At 58.1% G+C, this 17,086-nt stretch overlaps 1 protein-coding gene across 1 annotated transcript; it reads left to right on the top strand.

Moving 5' to 3' along the window:
- Window positions 1-1,925: 1,925 nt before the first annotated feature.
- Window positions 1,926-14,096, top strand: RAVER1 (ribonucleoprotein, PTB binding 1). The gene is given in 16 exon segments (XM_054051758.1): window positions 1,926-2,414; window positions 3,815-3,881; window positions 4,620-4,840; window positions 4,843-5,091; window positions 5,946-6,137; window positions 7,293-7,422; window positions 7,895-7,911; window positions 7,913-7,982; window positions 8,692-8,814; window positions 9,661-9,974; window positions 10,961-11,055; window positions 11,160-11,286; window positions 11,369-11,446; window positions 11,534-11,662; window positions 12,240-12,317; window positions 13,287-14,096. Coding segments are annotated over 16 exon segments (2,526 nt in total). The 3' UTR covers window positions 13,434-14,096.
- The last annotated feature ends 2,990 nt before the right edge of the window (window positions 14,097-17,086 follow it).

Below are 17,086 nucleotides of genomic sequence, written 5' to 3' on the forward strand. Positions count from 1 at the left end.
GAAAAATAGGGAAGGAAATGGGGAAGAGGAAGAGAAGAGAAAAGGGTGGGAAGGGGGCAATGGAAAACGGAAAGGAAACAGAAGATGGTGGAAAGAGGAAAATAGGAAATAGAGAAGGGGAAGGAAGGAGGGAAATGGGAAATGGGGAAGGGAAAATAGGGAGGGAATGGGAAAGGGTAGGAAATGGGGAAAGGGAAAAATAGCAAATAGGGAAGGGAAACTGGGAGAGGAAAAGGGGGAAATGGGAAAGAGAAAACAGGGAAGGGGAAGAGAAAATAGCAGAGGGAAGGGAAGTAAATGGGGGGAAGGGAAGGAAGGAGAGAAATGGGGAAGGAAAAAGTGGGGGCAGGGAAGAGAAAATAGGAAAGGACTCCCCTATGAGGGTGGGGGGACCCCCCCAGGACCCTCAAAGCCCCATTCCAGGACCTGCATTCCGGCTGCACCGTGTTCCGGGCTCCGGACGGCTTTCCCGGTGACCACTGTGAACGAGACTGAAAAGGAGGGGGGGGCATTTTCTGGCCTTCCCCCTCCTCTCTGTACCTCCTTCTTCCTCTGAGACCCCGCTCCTTTTTTTTTGGGGGGGAGGGGGGGGAATTCCCTCTCGGATTGCCTTCCCCCATGGAATTTTGGGGTGCACCCCCCCCAAAATATGGAGGTTCAGCAAAAGGATTTGGCACTTATTGGGGTGTCGGGGGGCTCTGCTGGGTTTGTGGTTCCCACCCCCCAGGGTGGGATTTGGGGGGGTTCAGGGCCCCCTGCAGTGGGATGTTGTAATGAGGGGGGGGTTGGACCCCCACTTCACACCTCCCCACTTGGCCCAGGACTGGTTTTGGGGTGCAAAAGTGGGGGGAAGACTGGGTGCCCTCCCCTCTCCGTATTTAATTGCCTGCTGTTTGCCTCAAGCGGTGGGGCCCCCCCGACCCCCCCTTCCATGGGGGTTACCCCCAATAAAGACTTTAACGCCCCCCTCCTCTCTCTCATCAGACTCAGGGGGGGGTGGGACTGGGGTGGGCTGTTTTTGGGGTCCCTGTGGGGGGCTCAGCTTTGGGGGTCCCTGTGGGGAGTCAGGGACCCCTATGGGGGGGGCTGCTTTGGGGTCCATATAGGGGCTCGGGGGTTGCTATAGGTGTGGGGGGCTGCTTTGGGGTCCCTATGGGGAGTCAGGGATCCCTATGGGAGCTGCTGTTTTGGGATCCCTATGAGGAGTCAGGGACACCTGGAAGGGGGGGGCTGCTTTTGGGGTCCCTATGAGGGGCTCGGGAGTTGCTATAGGTGGGGGGGGGGGGGGGCTTGCTTTGGGGTCCCTATAGGGGGCTCGGGGGTCCACTATAGGTGTGGAAGGGGCTGCTTTGGGGTCACTATGGGGAGTCAGGGACCCCTGTGGGGAGGGCCTGCTTTTGAGGTCCCTATGGGGAGTGTGTCTGCTTTGGGGTCCCTGTAGGGGGCGCAGGGGTCGCTATAGGTGTTGTGATAGCTGCTTTGGGGTCCCTATGGTGCTCAGGAGTCGCTATAGGGTGTGTGTGGGGGCTGCTTTTGGGGTACCTATACGGGGCTCGGGGGTCGCTATAGGTGGGGATGGGGCTGCTTTGGAGTACCTATAGGGATGGTGGTGGTGGGGTGCCGCTTTGGGGTCCCTATGGCGGGGGGGGGGCGCTGCTTTGGGGTCCCTATGGGGAGGTCAGGGACGCGCGGAGGGGGGGCTGCTTTGGGGTCCCTATGGGGAGTGTCAGGGGTCGCTTTAGGTGTTGGGGGGCTGTTTGGGGTCCCGATAGGCAGCTCGGGGGTCCCTATAATGTGTGTGGGAGCTGCTTTGGGGTCCTATGGGTGCCCCCCCGGAGGGTTCCCGGGGGCGTGGCCTCTGCGAAGTAGCCAATCGCGCGCCTTTTCCCTTGGCCCCGCCCCTTCCAGCCCAATCAAGAGTAGCTATGCAAATGCCGCGCCCTCCTCCGTCCAATCCGCAGCGGCCGACACATCGGGCGCCGTGTTTGTTTCTTCCCGCCCAATCAAGCAGCGCGGTGACTTCCGGCTCAGCCCAATCAGCAGAGTGGTCGCATCCCGTTCGCTGTTTCTTTCCCTCCGACCAATCAGCGACCGGGAATCTCCCACGTGACGCAAAACAGACCAATGAGAACGCTGGGCCGCGGCGGAGCTCTGCCCTCCCGCCCTTCCCACGTCTCGATGGTTGCGGAGAGGGGAAGAAGAAGGAGGAGGAGGGGGGGTGGCCAGATGGCGGCGACGCCCAGCCCGGAGGGAGCGGGGACAGGAGCCCGCGGGGCCGGGGCCGCGCCCCCGAGGAGGAGCTCCCCGGGCTGGAGGCAGCCGAAGTGCGGAGCCGCTTGGAACGGAGCGCTCGGCAGTTCCGTAACCGAAGGAAAGTGTTGATCCGGGGGCTGCCGGCGGATGTGGGCAACCAGGTGGGACGGGGGGGGGGGAGGGGGCGAGTGAAGGGGGACGGGGGCAAAGGAAGGCGAGTGAGTTAGGACAGGGGGCGAGTGGGGGGGCAGGGGGGGAAAGCGAAGGCGAGTGAGGAGGGACAGGGGGCGAGTGAAGAAGGACAGGGGTGAGTGAAGAGGGACAGGGGGCAAGGGAAGGCGAGTGAAGGGGGACGGGGGCGAGTGGGGGGCTCAGGTGGCGAGTGGGGAGACAGGGGCGAGTGAGGGGGCCAGGGGGCGAGTGAGGGGGATAGGGGACAAGGGAAGGTGAAGTGAGGGGGGACAGGGCGAATGGGGGGGGACAAGGGAAGGCGAGTAAGGGGTCGAGGGCGAGTGAGGGGGGACAGGGAGCGAGTGGAGGGGACAACAGGGAGCAAGTGAGAGGGGCGGGGGGCAGGGGGGCGAGTGAGGGGGGATGGGGCAAATAGGAACGGGGGGGCTGAGGGCAGGGGGCGAGTGGGGTGTCAGAGAGGAGTGGTGAGATTGGGGGGGAACTGGGGGAGATGAGGGGGGAACTGGGAGGAATGGGGGGAAACTGGGGAATGTGGAAACTGGGGGGAGTTGGGAAAAGTGGGGAATGGGGGGTTGGGGAGGAGTGGGGGGAACTGGGGAGGAATTGGGGGAAACTGGGGGGATGAGGGGAAAGCTGGAAAGTGGGGGGCAGAGAAAAATGGGGGGGAACCAAGAGGAATTGGTGAACACTGGGGAGTGGAGGAATGAGGGAGAACTGGGGGAAGGTAGAGGGACTTGGGAAAACCGAGGAATGGGGGGAAACTGGGGAATAGGAGGGGAGAGGGGGGGACTGGGAGGAATGGGGCGGCCGACAGGAGAGGTGACCCCTTTTTTGGTGCCCCTAAATCTTCTCTCTGCTCTCTCAAATCCCTTCCCCACAGCCCCACATCCTCCTGCCCCACGGCTTTAGCGGTTCCCAGGGTGGGGAATGGGGGCATCTCCTCCTGTTCCCTCTGGATCCCAACTCCAAGGAAATTCCATGGCCACTTACTGAGCTCTAACTTTCTCCTTCCTTTTTTAATTCCCTTTCTCTCCCTCGTTAACCGGTGTTAATTAGTGCCTGGGGGTTGTGCAGAGGCCATAAATCATCGCAGGGAAGGGCAAAGTCTGGAGCCTGGTGGCACAGATAGGGGAACTAAATCTCTCGGGATGGCAATTTTGGACCAGGGAAGGGATGCCGCAGGGTGGGAAGACAATTCAGGTTTGGGATTAATTACCAGGCGAGCTTTAATTAAACTCCTTTCCACTCCCAAGGTGCGGAATTGTTTGGGGGGGCGACCTGTAGGATTTTGAGGATCCCTCAAAACTTCTTGAAAGCTGATCCCGCTTTTTTTAGGATGTTATTCCTTAAAATCCTCTTATTTATCCAGGAAATCCACGATTTGCTGAGCGACTACGAGCTCAAATATTGCTTTGTGGACAAATACAAAGGAACTGGTGAGTGAAGCTGCTCTTTGGATCTGGAATCTGAGCCCCTCGCTGTGGCATCTCTTCTGCTTCCAGGGGTTTTAGTGGGAATGGGGATCCATCTCCTTCCCTTGAGCCTTGGTTCCGCACTCTTGGTGCGGTGCTTGGCTTCCAGAAAGTGGAAAATTACTGGATTAAAGCACCCCCAGGGCATTTTTATGTTGTGGCATGGGATTTGCATCCCTTTCTGATCCCTCAGGGGTGCTTTTCCGAGTGGAAAGTGTTCAATCCAGCTTTTCCTGGGGCTCTCTTATGCCTTCATCCCCCCAAAAAACAGTTCTCAGGCTGGATCCATGTGCTGGAGGGCAAGAAGGATCTACAGAGGCATCTAGGCTGGATCCATAGGCTGGAGTGTGGGAAGGATTTGGAGTGGAATTGGGAGAGGCTGGATCCATGGGCTGGAGGATGGGAAGGGTTCGGAGAGGGATCGGGTCAGGCTGGATCCACGGGCTGGAGGACAGGAAGGGCCTGGAGAGGGACTGGGAAAGGCTGGATTCATGGGCTTGAGAACACGAATGATTTATAGAGGGATCGCGATAGGCTGGATGTAGGGCTGGGAAGGGTTCAGAGAGGGATCGGGCTAGACTGGAGGATACGAAGGGCTTAGAGAGGGATTGGGCCAGGCTGGATCTATGGGCTTGAGGGCAGGAAGGATCTGCAGAGGGATCGGTCCAGGCTGGATCCTTTCCTCATCCTTCCCTCCTGCAGCCTTCGTCACCCTCCTCAATGGAGAACAAGCAGAATCTGCCATCCGCAAATTCCACCGGAGCAAACTCCGGGACAAGGAGATCTCAGTGCAGCTACAGCCAACGGACGCACTGCTCTGCATCGCCAACCTCCCTCGCCTTTACACCCAGCAGCAATTCGAGGAGCTCGTCCGTCCTTTTGGTAACCTGGAACGTTGCTTCCTGGTCTACAGCGAAGAAAACAGGGACATTCCAAAGGCTATGGATTTGTGGAATACATGAAGAAGGATTCAGCGGCGCGAGCCAAGTCGGATTTGCTTGGGAAGCAGCTGGGGACACGGACTCTTTACGTCCACTGGATGGACGTCAACCAGTTGACATCAGAGCTGCTGCATTCCAAGTGTTTGGTCGTGGATAAGTTACCCCATAGTTATTCCAACCTGGAAGAGCTCCGGAATGTTTTTTCCACCTCTTACGCTCCTGCTTTTTGCCAGGTGAGGGCTTTGGGGAAGGTTTTATTCCTCTTTTTCCAGGTTGACCCCCTGCCCTTCAGCCGTGCTTATCCTCCAGCTTCCCAGGATGGTCCGAGAGCCACATTCCAGGGATTTGGGGCTCCCAGACCAGGGATTTGGGGCTCTCTCACCGAGAGTTCGGGATCCCCCAGCAGGAATTGGGGCCCTGTAGGGTGAGGGAGGGTGTTCTGGGGTACCTAAAGGATGAGGAGGGGGTCTCCTGGGGCCCCTGTGGGAGGGAGGAGGTGCCAGGGGTCCCTATAGGGGCTTTAGGGGGGTCAGGGACACCTGTAGGGCGAGTGGTGGTTTTGGGGGGTGTGTGGGGGGTACCTCAGTGTCCTATAGGGGCTTTAGGGGGGTGAGGGGTTCCTATAGGTAGGGTGGGGGGCATCTTGGGGTCCTGTAGGGTGAAGGAGGAGGTGCCTGGGGTCCTTGTAGGGTGTTTTAGGGGATCAGGGACCTCTATAGAGTGAGGAGTGGGTGTCTTGGGGGTCCCTGTAGGGTGTGTGGGGGGTATCTTGGGGTCCCTATGGGGCTGGGGGCGGGTAGGGACCCCTATAGTGTGAGTGGGAGGTGTTTGGGGTTCCTGTAGGGGCTTTAGGGGATCAGGGACCGCTATAGGGTGGGTTAGAGGAGGTCAGGAGTCCCCTATAGGGCTTTAGGGGGTCAGGGACCCCTATAGGATGAGAGTGGGGGTGTTTTGAGGTCCCTATAGGGCCTTTAGGAGGTCAGGGTCCCCTTATAGGATGCGGAGCCACATCCCAGCCAAGAGTGGCAGCTCCAGAGGTGCTCGCTCCGGGTCTTCCTATCCAGTTCTCATCCCACTCTCCTTGCAGCTTGCAGTGGGGCAGGACGGGCAACTGAAAGGCTTCGCTGTGCTGGAATACGACTCGGCCGAGCAGGCGGAGTGCGTCCAGCAAGCCACAGATGGGCTCCCGCTCGCCGGGAATCACATCCGTGTCTCCTTCTGCGCTCCAGGCCCTCCCGGACGCAGCATGCTGGCTGCCCTCATCGCTGCGCAGGCAACGGTAGGAGTGGAGCCGTTGCCCTTCTCCTCCCCGTCCTCTTTCGTGCTCGCTTCCTCCTCGTTCCTCTCTTGTGCTCGCTTCTTCGTCCTCTTCCGTGCTCGCTTCCTCCTCTTCCGTGCTCGCTCCTCGTCCTCCTCTTCCGCGCTCGCTCCTCGTCCTCCTCTTCCGCGCTCGCTCCACGTCCTCCTCTTCCGCGTCGCTCCACGCCTCCTCTTCGCGCTCGCTCCTCGTCCTCCTCTTCCGCGCTCGCTCCACGTCCTCCTCTTCCGCGCTCGCTCCTCGTCCTCCTCTTCCGCGCTCGCTCCTCGTCCTCCTCTTCCGCGCTCGCTCCTCGTCCTCCTCTTCCGCGCTCGCTCCTCGTCCTCCTCTTCTCGCGCTCGCTCCTCGTCCTCCTCTTTCGCGCTCGCTCCTCGTCCTCCTCTTTCGCGCTCGCTCCTCGTCCTCCTCTTTCGCGCTCGCTCCTCGTCCTCCTCTTTCGCGCTCGCTCCTCGTCCTCCTCTTTCGCGCTCGCTCCTCGTCCTCCTCTTTTGTGCTCGCTTCCTCCCTCATCATCATGTTTTTCCCGCTTGCCTTCCTCCTTCTTCTCATCTTTTCCCACTCGCGTCTTCCTCCTCCTCCTCCTCTTTCCCGCTTGCTGCTGGCTTCCTCCTCCTCTTTCCCGCTTGCTGCTGGCTTCCTCCACCTCGGCCTGCTGTCTTGTTCTCTCTTCCCTACGGATCTTGATGGCATTCGCATGATACGTATCCTGCTTGGAGCAGGCAGATTCCATTGCCCTCGGATCTGGGATCTCAACTGGGATCTTGCCTAGGGATCTTGCTCTGGGACGCCAGGATCTGGGCTGGGATCCGGGCTCTTGGATTGAGACCTTCCTGGGAATGTGGGGTCTTGCACTGGGACCCCGGATCTTGACTGGGATCTCGTGCCGGGGTCCCGGGGACTCTTGGGCTGGAATCTTTCCTGGCAGGTGGATCTTGGCTGGGACCTTCCCTGGGACCCAAGACCTGGAATCTTGGCTCGGATCTGGGATCTTGCAGGGTTTGGGTGCCCAACAAGAAGTTCCAGTTGTCCCAGTGTGGAAGGAGCTTCTGACCCAGTTGGTTTTCCGTCCAACTTAGTTGTTTTTCTGTCCAACGCCCGTTTTTGTTGGCTCCGAAGGCGCTGAACCGTGGGAAGGGGCTCCTGCCTGAGCCAAACCTCCTGCAGATCCTCAACAGCCTCGGCAACCCCGCATCCCTCCAGCTGCTCCTCAATCCTCTTCTCCACGGAGCCGTTGGAGGCAAACAGGGTAAGGGGGGACACGTGGTGCCTGGTGGAGCCGTCAGTCCAGTGTGACCGGGCCAGGCTGGATCCATGGGTGGAGGGCAGGAAGGGTTCTGGAGAGGGATGGGGCCAGGCTGGATCCATGGATGGAGGGCCAGGAAGGATCTGGAGAGGGATCGGGCCTTCATGGATGAAGGCTCTTCTTCCAAGGAACAAACGACGAGAAGAGAGGAAATGGCCTCAAGTTGTGCCAGGGGAGGGTTAGGTTGGATATTGGGAACGATTCCTTCATGGAAAGAGCAGGGAAGCCTTGGAAGCGGCTGCATGGGGCAGTGGTGGAATCTCTGTCCCTGGAGAGCTTCAAAACCTGAGTAGATGTGGTGCTCAGAGATGGTTTAGTGGTGGTCAGGGATGATTTGGACTCCATGATCTCCAAGGTCTTCTCTAACCAAGCAATTCATGATGATCCTTGGGTTCTTCCAACATTTTCCCTGCAGGCATCCTTGGCGCTGCCTCCCTCTGTGCCGCTGATGCCCAATCCTGCTCTCTCCACGGCTCTGCTCCAACTCGCGCTCCAGAAACCAATCTCAAGCCCAACAGGTAAGTAGGACTCGTATCTGGAATTGCTTCCGCACTTGGGTTTCCCCTCTTTTTTTGGGTGATTTTCCATCTTTCCTGGGCTTTCTTACTCTTCCTGTGCCTCTAGAATCGCTTCCATTCTTGGATTTCTCATCTTCTTGAGGTGATTTTCTGTCTTTTCAGGCCTTTCTTGCTCCCTGTGCTCTTCCTGCTCTTCCTGCACCACTGGAACTACTTCCATTCTTGGATTTATCCTCTTTTTTTGCGTGGTTTTCCATCTTTTCCAGGGTTTCTTGCTCTTTCTGTGTGTGGAACCCCCCAAAACTTGGATTTCTCCTCTTTTTTGGGTGATTTTCCATCTTTTCCAGGGCTTCTCACTCTTCCCATGCATGTGGATCCACCCAAAACTTGGATTTCTCCTTTTTTTTGGAGTGACTTTTCATCTTTTTTGGCTTTCTTGCTCTTTGTATGTCTCTAGAACCACCCCACACTTGGATTTCTCCTCTTTTTTGAATAATTTTCCATCTTTTCCAGGCTTTCTTGCCCTTCCCGTGCCTCTGAAACCGCCCCACGCTTGGATTTCTCCTCTTTTCAGGGTGATTTCTTGCGTGGAAACAATTCCAGAAGGCCGCAATCTGCTTCCATCCTGTTCCTGTTGTCTCTGAAGCCTCAAATCCATGTGGAATTAGCTTCGCATAGCGTTAACTTCCCGCCTCTCCTTTCCAGAAGCCGGGAATCCTGGGCGACTCGCCGCTGAGCTCCCTGCCCCATGGCGCCCTGGCTTTGGCTAACGCTCCGGCACAGCCCCCGAGTCAGCTCCTGGGAGAGCTCTCCTCAGGTAACGCATTCCTGGTGGGAAAGGGAGCACCGCAGAGCGTTGCGGGCTGTGGATTCTGAGGGCGCAGAGCGTTCTGGGCTGTGGATTCCGAGGGCGTAGAGCGTTCTGGGCTCTGAGGGCGTGAAGTGTTCCGGGCTGTGGATTCCAAGGGCGTAGAGCATTCCAGGCTGTGGATTCTGAATGGTGTGGAGCGTTCTGGGCTGTGGATTCCGAGGGCATAGAGCTTTCTGGGCTCTGAGGGCACGGAGCGTTTCCAGGCTGTGGATTCCAAGGGCGTAGAGCATTCTGGGCTGTGGATTCCGAGGGCGTAAGAGCGTTCTGGGCTCCGAGCATGCGGAGCATTCTGGGCTGTGGATTCTGAGGGCGCAGAGCATTCTGGGCTGTGGATTGCGAGGGCGCGGAGCATTCTGGGCTATGGGTTCCGAGGGCATAGAGCATTCCGGGCTGTGGATTCGAGGGCATAGAGTGTTCTGGGCTCCGAGGGTGTGGAGCATTTCCAGGCCGCGGATTCTGAGGGTGTAGAGCGTTCTGGCTCTTGAGGGCGTTGGAGCGTTCAGGGCTGTGGATTCCGAGGGCGTAGAGCATTCCAGGCTGCGGATTCCGAGGGTTGTAGAGCGTTCTGGGTTCCGAGGGGCACCAAGCGTTCTGGGCTGCGGATTCCAAGGGCGTAGGGCATTCCCAGACTCCAAGGATGCGACGTGCGCAGGGTGTTTGGGGCTCCGGCTGTGAATTCCAAGGGCATGGAGCATTCCAGACTCTGGGATGAAGATTGAGCGAGCTAGGATCTGGAGTTTGTGGTGCTGAGGTGGAATGGATCCTGGTGTCATCGTGTTCCTGTCTCCACAGGCGGCCCCATTCCCGGTGATCTGGCACAAGGCCACGTCAAATCCCCCATTCTGCCATCCGGGAATGTCGCGCTCGCTCCATTCTTGGCCCCGGTGGGAGCGGAGCGGGAGAACGCAGGGCTGGGGACATCGGTGGCTCCGTTGAGTACTGCCGCCATTGCCCCTCAGCCTCTCCAGGGCCTCGGTGGTTCCGCACTGGTATCCGGTTCCGCACTGGTATCCGGTTCTGCGCTGGGATCCGGTTCTGCGCTGGGATCCGGTGTCGGCACCATCCAGAAGCCGAAGCTGAGTGAGAACGCGCTGCCCACCGCTGGGGTACAGAGCCGTTGTGATGAGATGGGGTGCACCCTGTGTTTTGAGGGGCTTCTCTCCCCATCCTGCCCACCCCCAGGAGCCCCCCAAGACCTTTAAGGAGCCACTTGAGCCCCCCGGGAGCCCCCAAGTCCTTCTGAAACCCCCCAAGACCTTTAAGGAGCCACATGAGCCCCCCAAGAGCCCCCAGGTCCTTCAAGGAGATCCCTGAACCTCCCCAGGAGCCCCCCAAGACCTTTAAGGAGCCACGTGAGCCCCCCGGGAGCCCCAAAGTCCTTCAAGGAGATTCCTGAGCCTCCCCAGGAGCCCCCCAAGACCTTTAAGGAGCCACCTGACGCCCCCAGGAGCCCCGAAGTCCTTCAGGGAGATCCCTGGATCCCCCAGGAGCTCCCAAGTCCTTCAAAGAGATCCTTGAGGCTCCCCAGGAGCCCCCCAAGCCCTTCAAGAAATCCCCCAAGACTTTTAGGGAGCCACCTGAGCCCCCCAGGTCCTTCAAGAAGCCCTCCAAGTCATTTAAGGAGCCACCTGAGGCCCCCAGGAGCCCCTAAGTCCTTCAGGGAGATCCCTGGACCCCCCAGGAGCCCCCAAGTCCTTCAAGGAGATCCCTGAGCCTCTCTCGGAGCCCCCCAAGACCTCTAAGGAGCCACCTGAGCCCCCCAGAAGCCCCGAAGTCCTTCAAGGAGATCCCTGGAGCCCCCAGGAGCCCCCAAGTCGTTCAAGGAGATCCCTGGGCCCCCTAGGAGCCCCCCAAGTCCTTCAAGAAGCCCCTCAAGACTTTTAAGGAGCCACTTGAGCCCCCCAGGAGCCTCCCAAGTCCTTCAAGAAGCCCCTCAAGACCTTTAAGGAGCCACTTGAGCCCCCCAGGAGCCTCAAAGTCCTTCAAAGAGATCCCCTGGGCCCCCAGGAGCCCCCCAGGCCCTTCAAGGAACCACCTGAACCCCCCAAGCCCTTCAAGCCCCCAAAAGCTCCCCCCCGTGCCTCTCCCACAGGTCTCGCTTCTGGGGGAGCCCCCCCAAAGACTTCAAGATCCCCCAGAACCCCTACTTGAACCTGCAGAGCCTCCTTCCGGCCACCAATCTCGGAGGTGAGCGCCTTCCCTTTCTCCTTCTCAACCCCACTTGGGAAATGGGTGCTGAGAATCCAAATTCAGGTCATTTGGGTGGATTTTGAACGATTTGGCTTTTCTAGGCACAGCCACCAAAGGTTTTCACCTCAAAAGCGGCATTTTGGGGAGTGTCTCCAAACCTCGTGTCTCTCAACCTTCATTGACCGAGCCGTTGCTTCCCTCGCCCGGAGATGGTTATGCCTTACCGGTGGGTGCAGGTTTTTTTGGGGGGGAGAAAAGAGTTTTAAGGAGATTTTAACCCCTTTTTAACACTTTCTTTAATCTGGCAAAGGATTTGGGCGCCAGGATTTATCCCCAGAGCCGAGACCATGCCGGATCCATCCTGGGATCCTTCGGACCCAGGCACAAGGTTAGAAAAATCTCTCCGAACACCTTGAGGAGGGAGAAAAATGAGGTTCCTCTCCTTTTTGGGGTCACTGGCTTCATACCTTTGCAGCTCTCGTCATCATCGGGCTTTGACCGTGGGAGTTTGGGGCCCCCCCTGCCCCCCTTTTACTCAGGATCCCCCAGTTCCTACTTCACCAGTGGCCTTCAAGCTGGGCTCAAGCAGAGTCACATCAGTAAGGTGAGACCTTGGGAATTGGAGAGCCCCCCCTGGAACTGGGAAGCCCAGAAGGAATGGGTTTCCCCCCTGGAATTAGGGATCCCAGAAGGAATTGTGGCATCCCGTAAGGAATTGGAGGAAACGCTCGAGGAACTGGGAAGCCCCCCTGGAATTGGAGGGAATCTCTCAGAATTGGGGAGCCCCCCCAGAATTGGGGGAACCTCTCAGAATTGGGAGAGCCCATAAGAAGTTGGGGAGCCCCACCTTGAATTGGAGGAGCCCATAAGGAGTTGGGGAGCCCTTCTGGAATTGGGGGAGCTCATAAGGAGTTGGGGAGCCCGCCTGGAATTGGAGGAGCCCATAAAGAGTTGGGGAGCCCCCCCTGAAATTGGGGGAGCCCATAAGGAGTTGGGGAGCCCCTCTGGAGTTGGGGGAGCTTATAAGGAGTTGGGGAGCCCCCCTGGAATTGGGGAACCCACATGGAATTGGGGAGCACACCTAAAATTGGGGGACCCCCTCTGGGAGTTGGAGACACCCTCCCCCCAGGGAGTTGGGGACTCCTCCTGGAATTGGGGACCCCTCCTCTTTTCTCCCCCAGGCGGTGCCCCCGTCGGGCTCCGCAGACGCCGTCCTTGCCTTGGGGACCCCCCAGTCCTTGCACAGCCCCCACGCCAAGGTAAGGACCCCCCCAGATCTTCTCCTCCCCCCCTTCCTGACCCCCCTTTTTCCACAGACCCCAGGGGGGCACAATCGCACCTTCTCCCACCCCCAAACCCCATAATTACCCCTCCAACCCCCCCAAATCTCCCCCAAATCTTCTTCCCCCCACCTTCCTGACCCCCCTGTTTCCACAGACCCCCGGGCGGGGGCACAAATGCACCTTCTCCCACCCCCAAACCCCCTCATTTCCCCTCCAACCTTCCCCAGGATCCCCCCAAATCCCCTCCAGCCCCCCCCAGTCTTCTCCCCCCCCCACTTCCTGACCCCCCCCTTTTTCCACAGACCCCAGGGGGGCCATAAATGCACCTTTTCCCACCCCCAGACCCCATCATTTCCCCTCCAACCCCTCCCCGGACCCCCCCAAATCCCCTCCAAATCTTCTTCCCCCACCTCCTGACCTCCCTGTTTCCACAGACCCCAGGCGGGGCCACCAAATGCACCTTCTCCCACCCCCAAACCCCTTCATTTCCCCTCCAAACCCCCCCAGGATGCCCCCAAATTCCCTCCAACCCCCCAAAATCCCCTCCAAACCCCCTAAATCCCCCTCAAATCTTCTCCCCTCTTCCCTTCCTGACCCCTCCTTTTTCCACAGACCCCCAGGCGGGGCCACAAACGCACCGTCTTCCACCCCCAGACCCCCTCATTTCTCCACCAACCCCCCCCAGAACCCCCCCAAATCCCCTTCAACGCCCCCAAATCCCCTCCAAACCTCCTAAATCCCCCCCAACTCTTCTCCTTTCCCCCCTTCCTGAACCCCCTTTTTCCGCAGACCCCAGGGGACCACAAATGCACCTTCTCCCACCCCCAGACCCCCCTCATTTCCCCTCCAGCCCCTCCCAGAACCCCCCCAAATCCCCTCCAACCCCCCAAAATCTCCCCCAAATCTTCTTTCCCCCCCTCTTCCTGACCCCCCTTTTTTTTGCAGACCCCCGGGGGGGGCCACAAACGCGCCTTCTCCCACCTGCTACCGTCGCCTGAGCCGAGCCCCGAGGGCTGCTATGTGGGGCAGCACTCGCAGGGCCTGGGGGGCCACTACGCCGACTCCTACCTGAAGCGCAAGAGGATATTTTAACATCCCCCTCCTCTGGCCTGTAAATTTGTACAAATTTGGTTCATTTGCCTGGTTTTTACCATTTTTCTCCTTTTTTTTTGGGAGGGGGCTGATTTCAGCAAAGTTTTTAATGTGAGACAAAGGATTCCAACCCTTTGGATTGGGGCGGGGTGTGTGTTCTTGCCCCCCCCCCCCCTCCTTTTTTTTGTGTCCTCCCCTCTTTTCTTTCTTGTCCCCCCCCCCCCTTTTCCTGTGCTTCTCCCCAAATTGGGGGAAGGAGGTTCCCCATTTTGGGGTGAGGGAAGGGGTCCCACTGCCCCCCTCCTTTCCCCAACCCCCTTTTTTCCCTTCCCAGGGGGACCAGGCTGAACCCCCCACTTCTCTTCCCCATTTTCTTTGAGGGGGTGTGTGTGTATTTTTTGTTTTCTTTGGGTTTTTAACGACCAGAGCTGCCCCCCATTTTGGGGAAAAGTCACCTTTTTTTACTTTTTTATTGCCTTTTTTTTTAACTGACCTCCCACTCCCCAATTATTGGAGTGCAGCCCCCCCCAGCAGGCGCTTTTTCTGGGGATTGGGGGGGGTCCCTGTCTACTATTTTGGGGGGCCTTTGCCTTCTTTATGCCCTCCCCCCTCTTTTATTGGGGGGGCGGGTCCTGGTTTTGAGTTGTTTTTACTCTCACCGCTGTCTGATTTGCTGTACGAGGAGGGGAGTCAATGTGTCCCCCCCGAAAAGTAAAGCTATATTTATATCAATTTCTCCATTATTAATTATTGCATCGTTAGCCCTAATGAAGCAGCCCCCCACGCTTAATTGGGGGGAACTCACTCCCCCCAACTCATCCCTGTCAATGAGAGGGGGGCCCCTGGGTCTGCCCTCCACATTTTGAGGTGTTGCCCCCCCCTTCTTAATCCATGGGATCCCCTCTATGCCCCCAGCCCCCCAGTTTGGAGGGGTAGCCCTCCTTCTGCAAGAGCCCCTCCAGTTTGAGGGGTTCCCACCCTTTTTCCCCTCCTAAATATAAGGGACACCCTATAGCCCCCCATGTGAGGGGCCCCCAGAGCCCCCCTGCTCCTCCTTTAAGGTCCCCGCCCCATTAGAGGGGTCCCCTGGCCCCTCCAAATGCAAGGGACCCCCATACCCCCCCTATTTGAGGGGTCCCCTGAGCCTTCCCCTTCTCCTTTAAGGCCCCCCCCATTAGAGGGGTCCCCTGGGACCCCCCAAATCCGAGGGGTCCCTCCAGTTTGACGGGTTCCTCCTACTTCTGGGCCCCCTCCAAATGCAAGGGACCCCCTGTACCCCCCCATTTGAGGGGTTCCCTGAGCCTCCCTCTCCTCCTTTAAGGCCCCCCCATGTTAGAGGGCTCTAGAGGTGTCCTGGGGTGTTGGAATATTCCTGGGGGGCTCCAGAGGACTCTAGAGGGGTCCTGGGGGTGCTGAAATGATCCTGGGGGGCTCCAGAGGGGTCCCAGAGAGGATCATTCGAACACACCCAGGGACCCTGCAGAGACTCCCAGGAGCCTTTCAGGATCCCCAGGAACACTGTATAGACTCCTAGGAGCCATTCAGGATCCGCAGGAACCCTGCAGAGACTCCCAGGATCCTTTCAGGATCCCCAGGAGCCCTTCAGCATCCCCAGGAGCCTTTTAGGGTTCCCAGGAGCCCTGTAGAGATTCCCAGGGTCTTTTCATGATCCCCAGGAACCTTGTAGACACCCCCAGGAGCCTTCCAGGGTCTCCAGGAGCACTGTAGAGAGCACCAGGAGCCTCTCAGTATCCCCGGGAGCCCTGTAGAGAGCCCTTGTAGCATTTCAGTAAATTCAGGAGCCCTGTAGAGAGCCCCAGGAGTTTCTCGGTATACCCTGTAGCCCTGTAGAGAGCCCCAGGAGCCTCACAGTATCGCCAGGAACCATGTATAAAGTCCTAGGAACCTCTGAGTATCCCTGGGAGCCCTGTAGAGAGCCCCGGGAGCCTCGCGGTATCCCCAGGACTCTGTAGAGAGCCCCAGGAGCCCCTCAGTATACACAGGAGCCCTTTAGAGAGCCGCAGAATCCTATTAGTAACTGCAGGAGACCTGTAGAGAGCCCAAGGAGACTGTCAGGATCTATAGGACCCCCTTAGAGAGCCGCTGGAGCACTGAGTATTCTCTGGAGCCCTGTAGAGAGCCCTTGTAGCATCTCAGTGACTTCAGGAGCCCTGTAGACAAATAAGGAGCCCTGTAGAGAGCCCCAGGAGCCTCTGCATATCCCCGGGAGCCCTGTAGAGAGACCCAGGACCCTCTCAGTTTCCCCGTTAGCTGTGTAAAGAGACCCAGGAGCATCTCAGTAACACCGGGATCCCTGTAGAGAGCCCCAGGAGCTTCTCAGTATCCCCTGGAGCCCTGTAGAGAGCCCCAGGACCCTCTCAGAATCCCCTGGGGCCCTGTAGAGAGCCCCAGGAACCTCTCAGAATCCCTGGGAGCCCTGTAGAGAGCCCCAGGAGCCTCCCAGAATCCCCTGGTGCCCTGTAGAGAGCCCCAGCAGACTCCCAAAAACCAATGGAGCCCTGTAGAGAGCCCTAGGAGATTCCAGTATCTCTGGGAGCCCTGTAGAGAGCCCCAGCAGTCTCCCAGAATCCCCTGGGGCCCTGTAGAGAGCCACCGGAGACTCCCAGAATCCCCGGGAGCCATGTAGAGAGCCCCAGGAGCTTCCCTTATTCCCCTGGAGCCCTGTAGAGAGCCCCAGGAGACTCCCAAAAAACAAATGGAGCCCTGTAGAGAGCCCCCGGAGACTCCAGAATCCCGGGGAGCTCTGTAGAGAGCCCCAGGACCCTCTCAGAATCCCCTGGGGCCCTGTAGAAAGCCCCCGGAGCCTCCAGAATGCCCGGGAGCCCTGTAGAGAGCCCGAGGAGCCTCCCAGATTATCCGGGATTCCTGTAGACAGCTCCAGGAGCCTCCCAGTATTCCCGGGAGCCCTGTAGAGATCCCCAGGAGCCTCCCAAAATCCCTGGGAGCCCTCTAGGGAGCTCCAGGAGCCACCCAGAATCCGATGGTGCCCTGTAAAGAGCCCCAGGAGGCTCCCAGAAACCCCTGGATCCCTGTAGAAAGCCCCAGGAGCCTCCCAGAATAACCTGGGTCCCTGTAGAGAGCCCCAGGAGCCTCCCAGAATCCCCTGGGGCACTGAAGAGAGCCCCAGGACCTTCCCAGAATCCCCGGGATCTCTGTAGAGAGCCCCAGGAGCCTTCCAGAATCCCCTAAAGCAGATTTTTTCACCAATATTTTTCTGAGTAGAAGCTTAGAAGAAAATTTCAGCAAAAGAATCTTATTAAGCCACATGGATACGTAAAGTAGAGCTGACTTGTTTGAGAACCACAAGGGAATGTATTAAAGAAAAAGAGAGAAATTAGGAGCCCTGCAGACAAAGTATTATAAAAAAGCACAGTGATTAGCAAAAAGACATCAGAAATAGAAAGAGGAGCAGGAAAAGAGACTGTCAAGACACAGATTGAAATAAAAAACTACATTAGCAATATTGAGGAATACAAAGGGATAGGGAGAAAAAGAGAAGGATGGAAAGAGAGAAAGGAAGGCACTTGCAGGCACAGAAAAAGAAAGTACTCCAGGGATAAGGCCTGTGAAATTGTGGGGAAAAAGAGAAGGCTATACATTGGGACAAAGATGGAAAACGAAAAAAGAACTAT

This window comes from Cuculus canorus, chromosome 30 (assembly GCF_017976375.1).
Source record: "Cuculus canorus isolate bCucCan1 chromosome 30, bCucCan1.pri, whole genome shotgun sequence".
Taxonomy (NCBI): Eukaryota; Metazoa; Chordata; class Aves; order Cuculiformes; family Cuculidae; genus Cuculus; species Cuculus canorus.